We start from the raw sequence: 17,776 nt of genomic DNA, 5'->3' as shown, positions 1-17,776 counted from the left end.
GGCCCAGTGCCTGGGCTCTGATCTTGTTTGCACCTGTTTTACTTCCTGCCTTTTAGAAACAAAATGGCTGATTTGGTTGGGATGTGAAATAGCCGTATGGACCTGATCATTGAGGGGCAAGGCTGATTCTCTCTAGCTTCAAAGAAAGAGTAATACTCATCCACTGCTGGCAGCATATTGCGATGAAAATGAATCATCAGACCTTATTTCACATCCAAAACAGCAATTATAGACACTGAATCAAATAATGCACTGAGATCTGTAGGAAACCCCCTTTTTCCAACATAAAAATACTGTTGTGTTCCTCACTGCGACCAATCCCTGGAGAGGAAGTCTGTTGTGCAGATGATGTCAGGCTGGCTGACGCAGACAATAATTTCTGCATCAACCGTCACTCTGCCACTCTGCTTGGGCTGGCATTGAACATGAAAGGTTCAGTCACAGTGGTTGATCTACCAGTCTCGGCCCTGAAGTCAAACAGTTATGGGCCTTGTGCCTTTTTAATGTAGGGAATCAAAAGAAAAGGGAGTTGTATAATAATAACACAGTTACATGTGTAATTACCAAAATCTTCACTGACATCAGGGAAATGCATTTTTTTTATAACTAGTTTGGTACACACATTTTTCAAGGGTAATTATAACTTTTAGTTTAGTTTCTGATATTTCTGATAGACTGATGTTTTGTTTTTGTTCTTTCCCGGTTTGGGCCGTCTGTTTTTCTTGTCTGTTGTTAGGGAGGATTTCCTCTGGGGAGGAACTAGTGAGCTCAATCTAGAGTGCAGATGTTTGTCGATGTGTTGCTATTAGGCTGGTGTGTCCACATATTTTACACACCAAAGCAGTGAGGTAAAATAAATAAAAAGCTGGTTAAACTCTGAGCTTCAGTCAGTGATCAAACAACTGACACTATAAACACAAATCTGGTAATTCAGGGTTTTTTCCCATACAAGTCCCAATCTTCATGTAACTAATACATATATATGTGGTACTGCTGCTTCCAACTTGTATACTATGAGTTTACATCATGAAGAAGAAGTACGTCACCCTCGAAGGTGTGGTTACACTGAGTTTTGCTGTGTTTCGGCTCCACTAAATCCCAGGTGACTCATGTTGGCTACAAGCGAGAGACTTGTAAGAAACAGTATAAAAACATTTGAATTGAAGCTATATCAAGACAAGTGAGAGAGGCACTAACACTGCTAGGAGAATATGGCTTCATTTCTCATTCCTTTGCCAACAAATGGATAAGTTAACACTTAAATCTGTAGATTCCTTGGTCAAAGGGAAGTCCTGTTTGATGAGTTATTCATTCCCTTCCCCACAGTGTTACTAAGGCCAGTGTTTTGAAAACAACATCTGCCTTCAGTTAGTTTTACCATAGTGCTCTGCTGTACTGTGGAAAGATCCTTCAGTTAGTTTTACCATAGTGCTCTGCTGTACTGTGGAAAGATTGCAGGGTTTTCCTTTCCCTATTGAGTGTTGTGTTGTTGGGTGTTGTGTAAAATATTAAGTAGCACTCGTAATACAATAAGTCCCATCTTATGCTGCTGCTGTTCTTGTCATGGGCTTGTTGGTGTGGTGGTCCACCACTGCTGACTGAATATCTGAGGAAACTGCAGCTCGTTAGTGGGCAGAGAGTGTTTTCAAGAAGCTGAAAATGAGTGTTGGGTCAATGATACACGTCGCGCCCTAAGGCTAATGGAACACCAATCAAACATTCTCCAACAACAATGTTGGCAGTCGTTGGAGAATGTTTAATTGGTGTGCCATGGGCTAAACACAGACAAAGTAGGATTGAACATGTGGAATCTGACCAAACATCTCCAAACAAGGACAGACCGCCATGGCACACCATCATCTGCGTTTGTCCATGTTTGTTGGAGAACGTTTGATCGGTGTGTCATGGGCTTTTAAGAGGGACGCTGGCAGCCTGCAGCTTAGAGAAACAGGCGGGTAACAGGCAGGGCAAAAATCCTCAGAGCAGCTGGGAAAGTCTGAACAGTGAAATGAGTAACACTCTGTGCTGCGGCCCTTTAGCACTTAAAGGAACAGTATGTAATATATTTACTGTACTAAATCAAAAAATGACCATGATGTGTTATCCACCTCTCCTTCTTAGCTCTTTATGCTACTTATCGGCTCCTTGTTTTGTTTTGGTGCAGAAGGTCCAGTTGGAGTCCTCTCTTCCATGTTACCACTATTTACCATACGACTGTTTAGCTTCAGGCTCTTCAATCTATAAAAGTGGAAACTATGTCTGTTTTGTTTTCACTGGTGACTTGCGATCTGGGCAGGAGGGCAGGGGGCGCTATGCCTCAATCTTACTTACATACTATTCCTTTAACCAGCTCTGTGTCTGGGAGAATTTTAATATTAATCTACAAGTCTTTTAGCCTGGTTAAAACCATCCTGATTTTGTGATCTCACATTCTGTTTTGCTCTACGTATTCCTCCCATAGAACCAAACAAAAGTGAGTTGAGTTCATGTGACCGGATGGTTTACCAGGCTACAAGTCCATCATGTACAAGAAGAACAAATATTTGTGGATATTACGCTGGTGGATATGTGCTGATACTGTTATTATGTTAGAAGAATAATGCAATAATGCAGATCCACATTCACCTATAACTAGGGCTGGGCGATATATCGAATATACTCGATGTATCGCGGCTTGTGCCACGTGAGATGTAGAAATGACTATATCGCGAACATTCGAGTATAATTGTCACGCATTGTTTATAACTTAAGCCGCCGGCATGACTCGCTTCACGTTTCCTCTTGTCAGCTCTCTCTCTCAAGGGAGATCTCTGTCACACTCAGGAAGGGAGGGGGAATCACATGGATACGTCAAACGCGTCAAACCGCGTCAGACACACCCGTCCTTAACCTATGTGTGATTCGAAATCACGCGTCCGCACCTATGGTCCGCACCAACCCAAGGAGGCGCAGCTAGCGAAACATGGCCGCCTCCACTGTGGCTGTTGACAGTTAAATTATAACAAAACAACCACTATTGCGATTTGCAATACATGTCCCGCAAGGTTTCTGAGATTAGGGGAAAGTCTGAGCTGGCGTTACGCTAAACCAACGTGGGGAGGAGGCAGCGGATTTGTTTGGCGTTAACGTTAGCTGTTGTGATGGGGGCTAACGTTAGCTAGCTGGTTGTGGCTACCTAGAGCAAGCAGCGCTCCACAAGCTTATTGTGACCAAAATCCCCGCATTTAAAGCACTTCATACTCCCAGAGCTGGCGTAAACCATAGAGAACCTCATGCATTACTCAAAATTAAACGTCCAGGGTTTCTGTCTCCGGTCTCCAAAAGCAACTAACGTTAACGTTACATGCAAGCTAACGTAGCTAGCTGCAGGGCTGTCATGATCTATCAGGAAAACGAATGCGCACATATGTTGCCGTCATGCCAAAGAGTCTAAATGTAATTTTTTATGTTTTATCTGCAGACTAAGCAGCTAGGCTTTCGGTTCTATAAAAGCCATTATTTTTTGTATTGACTATTGAGTGATACACTTTACTAAAACAATCATATTAGGCTATATCAGAATAGTGATGTCAGATTTGCGTAGGTCAGAGCTATGGAATATTAAATCATCCATCTTTGCTCACTATCTGCCCTTTCTTCTTATTTTTTTACCCCAGGTGTGCATAAAATACAGGTTAAGAACTTATGGAAAAGTCATGGAAATCCATTGGTCAAAATGTGTATGAACCCTGAAGGGTTAAATTGAGCATTTATGAGAGATTTCAAAAATATCGAGATATATATCGTGTATCGCGATATAGCCGAAAAACATCGCGATATTCTTTAGAGGCCATATCGCCCAGCCCTACCTATAACCCCAGAGTTTAGGTATACTGCCTGTATATCTACAATCTACATCCATGTGAATGATATGTATTTGGTTTCTTCTTTTTGGCAGTTTACCTTCAGGAGTATTTACCGACATATGCAACTATAGAAGAAGGAGCATCGTTAGCCAAAGTACAACAGGTGAGTCAACACCATGCTGGTTTCAGCTAGAAGTTGATTTTCTATCTCATACAGCACTGACGCCCCCCTCTCTCATAGCAAGAGGAGCGTCACATCATGGAGTCATACGCCATACTCAAACTGTCTATTCTGATTCAATAAAGATTGTTAAAATGTCCTACAAGTCTCTCATGATTGAAGTGTAGTCTTAGACTGAATTTCAATCATGGAAGACCAAAAGGCATAGTTAGACACCCCATGCTATCATACCCCTCAGCCCAAATGACGTCACTAAATGACGTCACCATCGCCGACGTCACCTTCTCTATGACGTCACCTTTGCAGGGTGACGTCAGTTGCCCAAATGACGTCAGTTATGACATCATAAATGCCCTTCTCCTGGTACTATATAAAGCCCCCATCACCACAGCTTAAATCACACTTGTGCAGTCATCACTTACCTCGTGCCAGCATCCCGCATTCATCCAGCATCTCCAGAGCAAAGCTTCACCCCACCACCTCCCCAGATCACCACCAATGTCATGACTCCTGTTGAAAACAAATCCCCTTAGGGGGGATTTTCTATCTCATACAGCACTGACGCCCCCCTCTCTCATAGCGAGAGGAGCGTCACATCATGGTGACATTGGTGGTGATCTGGGGAGGTGGTGGGGTGAAGCTTTGCTCTGGAGATGCTGGATGAATGCGGGATGCTGGCACGAGGTGAGTGATGACTGCACAAGTGTGATTTAAGCTGTGGTGATGGGGGCTTTATATAGTACCAGGAGAAGGGCATTTATGATGTCATAACTGATGTCATTTGGGCAACTGACGTCACCCTGCAAAGGTGACGTCATAGAGAAGGTGACGTCGGAGATGGTGACGTCATTTAGTGACGTCATTTGGGCTGAGGGGTATGATAGCATGGGGTGTCTACCTATGCCTTTTGGTCTTCCATGATTGAAATTCAGTCTAAGACTACACTTGTGTTTAACATAAACATACTAAACTCATGTGTCATACAAGTATCATAATACAGTATACAAACTTTAAGTAGGGCTGTCACGATATCAGATTTTCACTACACAATTATCATGGCCAAAATAATTCACAATAAGGATATTATCATTGGATTTACCATTTACCATTCCGTTTTTTCAGTCGTGATAAAAAAATCTTAATGAACCAATCTTGTAGTGTAAACTCCCCCGTCTTTCTCACAATCTGTTAAGATTTTCAAAGTCTTCTAGTGTATCACACAGGCACAATGCATTAGATGCATTCAGAGCGAGATCCATTTGTAGGCTTAGGCTATGCATTGATTAACAGCTTACAATATGTTGTGCCTGTGGAAACAATGGCACGACAATGTGCTACTAGTTTCAGAATAAGGTCGTTACAGCCGAGGGGAGACAGTTGGTTGGACCGCTTCTCCCCTTCATGTGCAGCAGACAGCCAGACACAGAGCATATAGCCTACGTAGTCAGTGCTTCTCCTCCTCATGTGCAGCAGACAGCCAGACACACATAGTCAGTGCACCCTGCTGCTTCTTTTTCAATATCATGATTATCGTCATATCGCAATTACGCGACACCCCTAATACAAAGTAGATGCATGCGCTTGCGAGAGCTGTTTTAATACCCTGTGGCAACACAAAGGGGCGGGTGCCTCAGGATTTGTTGACCCATCCCGCTTCTCCCTGATCGCCTGGATCACACAGGTAGAATTTGAAACAGATTTCTCAAAGACTGTCTGCAGACAGACCTTTCTTTCTCCTCATGGGAAACACACACAACACTAGCCTTCTGGACTCAGAGGAAGAGGAGTACGAGTTGGAGGCTGAGGAGTTACCAGTTGACCATTGTTTTGGTTCCCAGGCAGAGTTTAACGACAAACCCGACTCCTTATTCTTCAACGACGGCGTGAGGCGGATCGACTTCGTCCTGGTCTACGAGGATGAGGACAAGCAGGAATTTGAGAAGAGGCACACATTCCACCGACGCAAGGTAGGCTCTCTCTATGTTGTTATTGTCAATTTATTTATCCTTTTATAAGTCCAGGTTAGTCAAGGTTTCCTTAAAATAAAAATGAAACATGTTTTGAAGAGTTGTATGGCGATTCCTCTGTTCTGCGTCCTGGCTTTCTGACAGAAAGCCTGAGGGGCCAACTTCTGTCATGTGCCTTTTTTTCATTGACAGCAGCAGCACTGGTAGTTTCTCTATGGTTTCTCTGGTAGGTATGTAGTTCTGTAGTAAAAGCTCTTGAACTTGAACTTACAAGCTGCAAATGTACTCATTCACTCAATCATAGATCAGCATTGCTGATGGTAGTTCTCTCATACAACCTCGTAGAAAGTAATTTGTCCACAAAAAGCAAGCATCGATGAGAGGTGTTTAGTGGTTACATGCATGTTCGGTTAAACTTAGTCGTCCGTCATAAGACTTCAGCTGAAAGTCATGTTCATATCAGTATCAGTCAGCAGGTTGAGGACAGGTCAGAGCAACATCATCATCCTGCATAATGCTAATTCACTTTGTCACTGAAATGAATTCTCTGCAAAACAAACTCAGCTGGACATGGCGTAAATTAGAAAATGACACATGACGCAGCTTGGTCAAATGTAAATGTAAGTGAGCACTTGCTTACCACTAAGGTACACGTCGACAATACACGAAAACTGTTTGATACAATATTCAATAGTTTCACAAGCTTGCTCTCTCCCTGGCTCATAAACAGCAGCTCATGTCGCTTTGGCCGCCCCTTGCAGACTGGATCCAACTTTTCTTCACTCACTACGCCATTTAACATTGTTCACCGTTCCCGCCGTTCATGGCCCTGGCCAGCCTCCTGCCTCGTCTGAAGCCGAGCACAAGCGGCACGGTGGCTCAGTGGTTAGCACTGTTGCCTCACAATAAGAAGGCCCCGGGTTCGAATCCCGGTCCGTCCCAGGTCCTTTCTGTGTGGAGTTTGCATGTTCTCCCCGTGTTTGTGTGGGTCTTCTCCGGGTGCTCCGGTTTCCTCCCATCAAAGACATGGATGTTAGGGTTAATACTCCTGTCAGTGCCCCTGACCAAGGTACTGGCAAAAGAACTGGAGTTGGTGCCTGGGCGCTGCACTGCGGCTGCCCACTGCTCCTAGGAAGGTTCCTAGTAGAGGATGGATCAAATGCAGAGGATGAATTTCCCGATGGGGATAAATAAAGGATAACTTAACTTAACAGGAACTCACACAGCCAGACACGCAAATTGCACAGCTGTGTTTTTTTAATTGTTGTGTTAACATTCAAATTATGACCTGTGTGCCTTGATAAATAAGGTGGTTCAAAATAAAGTGGTTAAATTCAACCTTTTTTGTGTGGTCTTTATTAAAAATAGACCATTAAATTGATCAATAATTATCGATATCGACTGATGTGAAATATTTTCTATCCATACATTTTTTGGCTATATCGCCCAGCACTACGCGCTCTCCCAGGTGAGCCACCGGAGCATCCCCAGCATATTTACCCATGACTGTTTGTAAAGGGAGTGACTATTTGTAAAGGGAGTATTTAATATTACATGATTCAGTTTGGAAATCTAGTTTAGATTAATTACAAGTGATGTATAATGTATATTCCTCAGAGTATGCACAGCAATTTGAATATTATTTTAGCCTCTATTTATCTAGGGAAGGGTATTGCTCAGCACACAGTCTTTTTCAGTGCCATCCTGTTTCATAGAGTGACATACTAACAGTCTCACCCGGGACTGGGAGTCGCCCAGTACAATCATGGCAGTACAATCTGAGTCAATGTCTTGTCATAGACGCTGGGGTAGCTGGCAGGGGACGTGGTCAGGGTGGGGTAAATCCTCCCGTTCTCCCCATTCAGCATAGTTAGCATTTAGCTGCTAGCCCAGCCAAGGCAGGCAGCATGGGGGATTCAACCATCGCAGTAAACGCACATCTGAACAGACATCTATGTACCTGCTCTAGAATCCCCAATAATGTAGTGTAGCGCCGCAGCACTGTCCTTTGGTGAGTCAGCCCTTTTTTACCCCACTCAGCCAGCCGTAGTAACATTTTGTGGGCATTCCCACACAGACCGACTGTATCTACAGTATAGTGTTTTCAGCCATGCTGGTGGACCAGGATCTGAGGGCACTGCTGTAGCTCCCAGCAATTCCTCATTCTCATCCATTATTTCCTTCTTTATTTTTAGTTTCTTATTCTTATACTTTTAGCACAGCCATATATTTGCAATTACTTTGTTCAGCTTGTAGTAAACAGTTCTGAATTGTAATGTCCCCCGTTCATTTTGATAGTGTAGTCAAATATCTTGTGTTTTGTTTTTAACAGTGCACATTTACCTTGTTTTTAACAGTACAGACCCACTTAGTTTCTAACAGTGCAGATTTAACATTACCTGGCAGCCTGCCAGCTTCTGTGCACACTACACAGCGTAGCAAACAGTTGCACTCCAGTGCACAAGCATGCAGTCTGGACAGTCAATGTTTTCATTGAAATTAATTCTCTACCTTCCCAGTCTCTAGAAACAACACTTGCCCGAAGGCAAAATCCACCTGCCCGAATATTGTTTTACTTGCCCTGTGCAGGCGTTGGTGCCAATGGCTCTTTGCCTCAGTCTCAGTTCAGAAATCTAAAAGCCTTGGAATATGTTCAGTTGATACAGTCAGTACAGTCAGTGCCTGCTGTTCACTGTTGATGTTAACTCATTCACCGCCAATGACGTCTTTGACGTGTTATCAGAAATAGCCCTCCCCGCCAATGACGTGTTTGACGTGTTTTTGTTTTTATGAGTGCAGCGCATAGTTGAAACACTTACCCAGCCTGTGACATAGTTTCGGGTCCCTAACCTCAAACTCAAGCCGACAGCACGTTATCAAACACATACCGCGGCTGTTGTTTGAAATTAGGAAGAAGGTGGAAAGGAAACACGCTTCCTTGTTGCAGAGGAGAAACGCCATTGAAATGCCCCCTCGCCGCGCTGCAGAGCTGATCGACTTGCTTCAGAGCAGCGGACATCGAAACCGCAGTAGTCAAACCCGTGACCAACATGATCGATCCTGGTCCCTGGACCCCGTTCCTATGTGCCAGCCCGAAAGAGACGAGACGGAGTCACAACTGTGTGGAGGAGGAGAAGCTGTTCGAGGAGGAGAAGCTGTTCTCCTCCTCCACACAGCCTCGCCACATAAATGGCTTTCACACAGAGGGCTGCGTGCCCTCCAGTGTTGCTCCTGGCCAATCCCAGCGCCACAGGGCGTGGTTATTGCTTATCCTAAGTGGGGTTAGAAATCTAAAAGGGGGATCGTGTGTGTGTGTGTGTGTGTGTGTGTGTGTGTGTGTGTGTGTGTGTGTGTGTGTGTGTGTTTGTCTGTCTGTCTGTCTGTCTGTCGGTGTGTCTGTCTGTCTGTCTGTCTGTGTGTCTGTCTGTACACTCACTCACACTGAGCAAACTGTATTGTTGAATGTAAAAAAAGCACTTCATATATATATATATATATATATTTTTTTTGGTCATTTGTGTCATAATGAATAATATTTACATGTCTGATGTCAATACAGTTCAAAATAAAAGAATTGAGAGCGAGTTCTGCCTGATATTGTGTGCTGTGTACATAAATGCCATTTTCTGCTATTTCTTTTATCACAGAGACTTTTTGGGTGAAAACAGGGTGTATATAAATGGCTATAAGTAGAGTACAGAACATGCTAAAAGCTCACTTTTTTTTTCCTGGTGAACCCAGAGACGTACATCTTCATTTTGAGGTATTGCAAATCACTCTGGTGCTAATAGATAATTTACTGTGGGTCTTGAAAGATGACCAACAATTATGAAAATCTTTGGCCTGTGCTAAATATTGGCAGTCCTAAACTGGCGGTGAATGAGTTAAGACGTGGAAAACATTTCACTATTTGGTTACTGTGAGAGATATATCCGTGTGCTGAGCGCTCACCAGTGCTTCCGTGCATCCAGATCCAACAACATTGTGGAATTCAACAGGATTTGCCATTATCTGCTTGTGCTACCATTTTGCTATCACAAAAATAAATGAATAGCGGGGGAAAAAATAGGCTCAGCTTGAGATTCGGGATACTTTTACTCTAGTAGATTTTTACACCAGTACTTTTACTTCTACTGCAGGAGAATGTCAGTAAAGTAAGTTACTTAAGTTACTTTACTTACTTTAAAGGAGAACTTACCTCCAAAACACTTTTTTTCAGCTTTTAACCAATATATATGACTTTGGGGGTGATGTGTGAAGAATTCTGGTCAGAATTTCCACATTTGACACCAAACTGTTGCCATTTTACCATTTGTATCATTTTTCAGCAGCATATCTGGCATAAGCGCCCTCTAAGGGTCAAAGACTGCTTTTTTTTTTTCTCTCAAATGAATGGGAGATTAGGGGCACACTGACGTCACAGTGCCCCCAAAGACTATGGGATTTCAAGATAATTACTCCCCTACCCCCCCTGTACCCTTTCAGCTCCTCAGAACTCCAAGCCTATTCTTATTGAAGTTTGCTCTTAAAATACTGAACCAAACGTCGTCAAAGTTGGCACATGTCTTAATTATAGTTAGTTTCCCGCTGAATGTGTCATTACTTTATTGATATCTTACCTGGATAAGCTCGAATGATGATGTTTATATTATCAGTCCGAGTTGCAAGCACTGTCTCCAGCCCAGGCAGGCAGGCGGGAGCGAGCGGGAGAGAGTCGTACTGTAAACCTCATGCACTAGCTCCAAGCTCCGCGGGCGCGCGCAGCAGAGCTGGGCTCTCTCGGACTCGGCCAGAGCAGAGAGAGCACAGTCTGACATTTCCGCGGCTATCAGTCCGACTTGGAAGCACTGTCTCTCGGCCAGTCAAACGGGAGAGGAAATGTCAGCAGAGTAGAGCGACTGGGGACTGGGGGGGGGGGGGGGGGGGGGGGGGGGGGGGGGGTTGACTCGCTGTGTGCGAGCACGAGCTGCTGTGTGCTCAGGCAGCGGGGACGCGCGGGCAGTGAGAGGCGGGGGCTTTGAAGAGGAGAAGAGCTCTGCGCTGCCTCTCCTGAACCCTGAGAGGAAAAATGCTGCTGTCATGCTGTAAATCACGAAAAGCCCCAAAACGCAAATTAAAAACGGATTTCATTGCGCGGTTTATCTCTAGTTAGACGAGGGAATTACGTGGAGAAATCTCGCATTGTGTTACCCCAGAGCGAGAGGTTTGTCCTATTGTGGGTGTGCTGCTGTTAACGAGCCCATGTCACTTTGCTCCCGTAACGTAGTTTGAGTAGTTTCCATAGAGATACATGCAGAAAAATAATTAAATTTCTAGTTCGCCACTGAATTACCAAATTGATATAACTTAAAACCATTTTCAGATTTTCTGTTTCCATACAGACCAACAGCGTTGGTTAGTTGTTGATATTTATAGAGATATTGCCCCTCTCAAATAAATTATTTTTGAGGCAGTAGGCAAACTGTAATGGCGTCGATTTCCGAAAAAGAATCTCGACTCGAACACAGCCAAAGAGTCCAGTATAGACAAGAGCATATGTCATTTCTTGGTTTTTTCCATAGGTATTTTCAAATCACTGTTCTAATACATATCTAGGGGGTAAGTCCTCCTTTAAGTAACAGTACTTCTGCTTCTCTATGTTGTGTTTTAACTGAAATAACACCAGGATTAAAACAGGATTCTTCTCTCTTTTTTTCTTGTATTTGTAGTTAATTTTATAGGAGAGAGAATTAAAAAATGAGCTCTACACCTCTGAAGAGAGAACTCTGATGAATTAAAGTCCACCATGCAGAGGAGAGCAGCAGAGGATCATGGGATGTTTCCAGTGTCTTTGTTGCTGTCCTCTCATGCCTCCTGCTTTTACAATGAGAAACCAATGAGGCAAAATTCCACGTTATGTAACCCTGCTGTGTGTGTGTGTTTGTTTGTTTGTGTGTGTGTGTGTGTGTGTGTGTGTGTGTGTGTGTGTGTGTGATCACATGACCTGTTCCCCCAGGCCATTACCGTTTCGTCACATCGCTATGACAACGTCACTAGTAGAGAGAGAGACAGAGAGAGGTTTTATGGGAGAATCAATCGTGTGTGTGTGTGTGTGTGTGTGTGTGTGAGTGTGAGTGAGTGAGTGAGTGTGTGTGTGTGTGTGTGTGTGTGTGTGTGTGTGTGTGTGTGTGTGAGTCTGTGCGTGTGCGTGTGTGTGCGCGTGTGTGCGTGTTCGTGTGTGTGTGTGTGTGTGTTGCATATTCCGGGGCATACACACATACAGTACACACAGTTTTACATGTGCAGGAGAGCAGAAACTGTGTGAGGAGACTTAGGCTGCTTTCTCACTGAGAACGATTGCTTTCATTCCGTTCTGTTCCGCACCCGGGAACGGTTGCCCCCCCACCATCTCCCTCACTGATCAGCTTTCACATTACAATATTTCTTCTGGGCTCGGAAACAGAACAGAGTGCACTTAGGTCATCAACTATGCCTGGAGTTTATCCTTGCCCGTGTGTTGTCTATGAGGCTCGGAACGGTTGGCTTTCACACTCGCAAGTGTTCCGGGCACGCCAAAGCGCAGACCACCTTTTCAAGTGGATCCTGTCACGGTTTCCTTGCGCGCCCGGGCGCGGAACGTAACGGAACGTAACGGAATGTAACGTTCACACTCGTCAAATGTTCAGAAACTGGGGTCAATTTGGGGACAAGTGTGCTCGGGAACGGTACCTGGGCACTAGTGAGAAAGCACCCTTACTTTGTGTGCATTTGTGTGTATGTGTGTGTGTGTGTGTGTGTGTGTGTGTGTGTGTGTGTGTGTGTGTGGAACAAGCCCTCGGGGTCTCATTCATTCTGAAGACTCGCTTGCTGCTGTATTACTACAATGCTACTTTCAGCTTCTTTTGGACACACACATACACACACCTCAGCAGGTTGAGTAGTGTGTATACGTACGTGTGCATGTGAGCTGGTATTGAGATGTACAAAATGAAGAAACTCTAGACAGGAAGTGGCACAGCCAGGTGTATTGTGTTGCTACCGCTGTCTTTCACAATAGATTTTCACTGAGGGATGCATAGTGTCAAGCTTGCAAATACTCTTGATCCAAAGACAGGGTGGCAATTATAACAAGTGGTTTTGAAATGGGTGCTGACAGAAAGGGCAGGGAGCAGTTAACTGTGGTCAGACAAAAAACACATAGTTGTAAAAAGTAAGTCGCTGAAGAATAATGTTCTTCAGCCCTGAAATTAATTTGTATTGATTTATTCATTTGGTTTTGAAACCCACTCAGTACCTAAATGACCACGGCAAGCTTCAATGAAGTATTTAATGCAGATAGATCCGTTGTTCTTCCACGACAGCAGCTGTTGCAGATGTTATAGCTAGGCAGCTGACACGCTCTTGAAGTGTCCAGTCACATGAAGTGACTGGAGGGGGCAGTTAAAAATGGTAAAACAGTAGGTTATCATCCATCCATGCCCCGCGGCAGTTAATAGTATGAGTTGTGCCAAACAAATGTTAATATCTCAAAAACTATACATCACATTGCTTATATTTTGACATTCTGAGTGAGAGCAGAATTAGCTCAAGAGTTTGATGTATAATATATGCATGTCGTGTTAAAGTTGTGTGAACTGTCGCTTTTAAAATTTAAACAGAGTCAAGCCGGCTAGAGCAGACACTCACGGCTCGCGACACTTGGGCTCCATAGGGTTCCATTGCCGTTGCCAACCAGTGACGCGGTTTGTTTACCAAAATCCTGCTCGGCTGATCTCTCGTATAGTGGCGTTGTGGTGGGTGGCGGGTTAGTGAGTTATGCGTAGCCTACATGCAGATTTGGATGGCATCGTGTCCGAGCCAATCCGCGCATCTCGCTCTCATTGACCGAAACTTCACTTCCCTGTCGTTTCTATTCTGTGGATTCCTACAATGGAAAAAATATATAATTAGGGACGAAATTTCTGGTTTACAACCACGAAAAGCAGGCTGAACCGAATATATATTATGTGTCCATCTCTCCTCCACTCCATTCAGTACCACAGACAGCGCCGCATGGCCCTATGCAAATATGCTAAAGTAGGCCTATCTGTCTGTGACATGCCAAACCAGACAAATGACAAATATACCAGCTACATTCTGTCTCGCCTTAGAGGTGCAGCCTCCTTGTTTGGTTGTTGAACTTACTGAGTAAGCAATCGTTTTGTATAAAACACAAAACTTACACGGGTGTGTGTGTGTGTGTGTGTGTGTGTGTGTGTGGGGGGGGGGGGGTTGCAGACATTAAGACCAAGGGGGAAAAGCTTGATCTTGCCCCCTCATGGCGCATGGCCTGTATCTGGCAAAGCTGATTCCAACTCAGAGATCAAGAGTTACATCACTCCAGAGCCAGTGGGATAATCCCAAATCTAATTACCGTCAGTGAGGGATGAGGAGTGCAACAGCCTCTGCCAGCCACTCCCTTACTTTGTTTTTCTACAGCTGAACCTGGTCAAATATGAGTTGCAAAAGCTTCTTTGCATTTGTTTGAATCTGCTCTGAGACTGACTACCGCATGGGTGGGACTCATCAATTCGTATAGTGGCAGCGACATTGTCAGATGTGGTTATCTAAACATTCTTGCACTTACAGCCTTGCACAAACAGCCTCCATCTGAAGCCAAAGTTTGCTAAAAAAAAACAGCAAAAGTATTTGACCTTTGATTTAGTTCACTCTGTCAACAGTCACAAATATATTCATTAGAAAGGGTGAAATCTTGGAGTTGGCATTTGTTCAGAATGATTGAAATGTCTTGGATGATATTTCCAACCGACTGTCCTACTGTATTAACTGCTACTGGGTGAATTCAGAAGTTGATCAGAGTCACAAGCTAGCATTGAAACAACAGGCTCATTGAATCCATTTCCTGCTCTTCTTCCCAGCGGCGGCGGGAGTACTTTGAGGCCAGCTTGATGAAGCTGGGAATGGAGCTGGAGACCACAAGATCGGTAAGTCTGCCCTCAACACAAAGTGGCCCCTTGTGGATGGAGACAAAGAGGGGCAAACATAATGTAAAACTAAACTAACATAGAAAATGATGCATCATTCTGCCTGCAAAACAGCCTTTTGTTTGGAGGGAAGTGCGGTTTGTTTGTGGAAATGTGAAGAAATAACAATAATCTATACTACCGGTATATATTTAAAAAAAAACAGAAAATGGTTGTGTAGACTTGTACCATCGCATTTTCACGGTTCCCTTTAGAAACACTGTATATGTAAAGTCTTTTCAACCACTATTCATGGTAGTCTAAAAATCTATATCATGCATGATGCATGGTATAGATATAGAGATAGATATAGATAGAGAGTACCACAGGAATGAGTCCAGAAGACCTGGGGCCGGTTGCACAAAACACCTTAAGTTATACGATTTTCCTTAGAGTCCGAGTTAAGGTGTCCATAAAATACAATCGGCTGCACAAAACACTCTTAAATCTTGTGCTTACATTTTCCTTAAAATGTTTAACCTTAAGGAGAAGATTTAAGGGTGTTTTGTGCAACCACTTTTATTTTAAACACCCCATAACTCGGACGCTAAGGAAAATCTTAACTTAAGGTGCTTTGTGCAACCAGCCCCTGGATGTTAGATCCTTTTTTCCTTTTTTTTGCACATAGAAAGGAAGGAAGGAAAGAAGGAAGGAAAACAATGTGCACAATGTGCCAGTAGAGACAGGAAACCTTACGTGGGCTTATTCTACCTCAGAAATTAAAACCAATATTCAAAATAATCCTTACAAAGCATACAATATTAAAAAAAATAGAGAAAAGAAGAGAACAATAAATAAGAAAAAGAAAAGCAACAGTAAAAAAAAGAACAAAGAGAAAGGAAAACAAAGGAGTGTGGAGATTTTGATTAAACTAGGGTATCCCCGAAACCCTAGTTTCGCCCGCTGCACGGGCTCGCCTCATGCGGCTCAGCCACCGCGCAGCCTCCCATGCGCAGCGCACAATCACCTGCTCTATTGGCATTGCGCAGGGCACAATTGCTAAACTTCGCATCACTGATGACATCACGGTCAGTGATGATGTCACAATGCCTATGACATCACTGATTATGTCACAATGCCTATGACATCATCAGTGATGTCATAAGATGATTTTGGTCAATAATGATGTCACTGATGACATCACTGATGATGTCACTGATGACATCACTGATGATGTCATAGACATTGTGACATCATCAGTGATGTCATCAGTGACATAATCCCCCCTTCCCCATATATATTTTTTAATAGAGCAGTACACAAACAAGACAAAACAAACAGGCTCATGCACAGGAACAGAAAAGAAAGAAAAACACAAACATCATCAACATTCAATATTAGGTTAGGTTAGGTCAGGTTTTATTGAAAGTTAAAGGAATAAATAAAATACAAAAAGCCCCCATTTTCCACATACGGGAGGGAAAGCCACAGTAATGCAATTCCAGTATATTCGAGGTAGGGATGTCAATTTTCGGTTAATTTCACTTTCGATTAACCGACGCTAATAATCGATTAACCTATCGGTTAATTCATAATTTTTTAATATAATTTTTTTTTTTTTTTGTCTATTTACTCAATGAGCTCATGCCCAAACAAGGCGTGTCTATTTAGATGCTGAAATGTTAATGCTTTTTGTGTTAGAATTATGCCTTTATTTTTTGTTGGCTTTGCTGAAATTTATAAGTTTATTGCCACATTTTGATCAGGTAATCATTCCAAAATCATTCTGGCTCTTATATGGATGACAAGGAAATATATTTTTGAGAGCTTTATTTCCTGTTTATGTAAACATTACAACAACAACAATCTGTTATTTCTTTTGATTTTTTCACATTAGGCCTACTGTCTTTTGCAGGATAAAAACTTAAACAAAATATAGCCTATTTCTATTTGCTGCCAACAATTGGAACAAAATTTGAACAAAATAGTTGCATGATGCAAAACACTGTGCAAAATCTGCAAGGAAACTAAAAAAAAAAAAAAAAAAAAAAAAAAAAAAATTAAATATTAACTGATAGACCGACAGCAATAACCGAACAACGACGTTAGCGACGGTTAATCGATTAACGGTTAACCGTTGACATCCCTAATTCGAGGATAATAACACAGAAAAGTCCAGGACTTATTTCCACTGCGGTCCTCATTACAATGTGGTGCTGCTACCAGCCACATAAGGCGCATATGTGCTTATAAGAAATGTACATGGGATCCCGCGCCAGGGGACACAAATAAAAAGTAGAGTCCGCACACTGCTTAAAGATACAGTATCTCCCAGTAGATTTATTCAGACGTTTCGGTCAAAATCCTGCGCCAGGGGTCCATGAGAAACCAGCAAGGCGAGTCAGCCGTCGCCCCTAAGCTCATCGAGGTAGGCTAGAAACGGGTCCCAGATCGTTAGAATTTTTTTAAGTGAGTTGGTTCTCAGGAACCTGAGCCTCTCCATCTGTATAACAGAGATCATGTACATCAACCACAATTGAAAAGGAGGTGAAGAGGGGGACTTCCATTCCTTCAGAATGAGTTTTTTTTTTGGCAACAATTGTCCCCAGTGTCAGAGACTGTTGCACAGCTGTAGGGAAGTTCAGAGAGGACTCCGAGCAGCCGAAGATGGCGAGTTCTGCCTCCGGCTGAAGAGTTATTTTGTAGGCCTTAGAGTACCAGTCAAATATTTTGGACTAGAATCCTGTCAGTGAAGGGCAGAACCAGAAAGCATGAGACAGCGTGCCCTCTGACACCTGGCACCTGTCACACAGTGGTGAGATGGAAGGGTAAATCCTGTGC

General features: G+C 43.3%; 1 protein-coding gene across 1 annotated transcript in view; it reads left to right on the top strand.

The window, feature by feature from the left end:
• ano6 (anoctamin 6) overlaps positions 1-17,776 on the top strand; it is a 44,136-nt gene that overhangs the window by 3,198 nt on the left and 23,162 nt on the right. Inside the window, exons 2-4 of the mRNA XM_083657453.1 lie at positions 3,938-4,008; positions 5,865-5,993; positions 14,891-14,956. Coding sequence (XP_083513579.1) covers positions 3,938-4,008; positions 5,865-5,993; positions 14,891-14,956 — 266 coding nt within the window. The remainder of the gene's footprint in view (positions 1-3,937; positions 4,009-5,864; positions 5,994-14,890; positions 14,957-17,776) is intronic.

Source organism: Poromitra crassiceps, assembly GCF_964638095.1.
Source record: "Poromitra crassiceps genome assembly, chromosome: 2".
Classification (NCBI taxonomy): Eukaryota; Metazoa; Chordata; class Actinopteri; order Beryciformes; family Melamphaidae; genus Poromitra; species Poromitra crassiceps.
The sequence above is the reverse complement of the archived record's forward strand: the minus strand, read 5'-3'. Positions and strand labels throughout refer to the sequence as shown.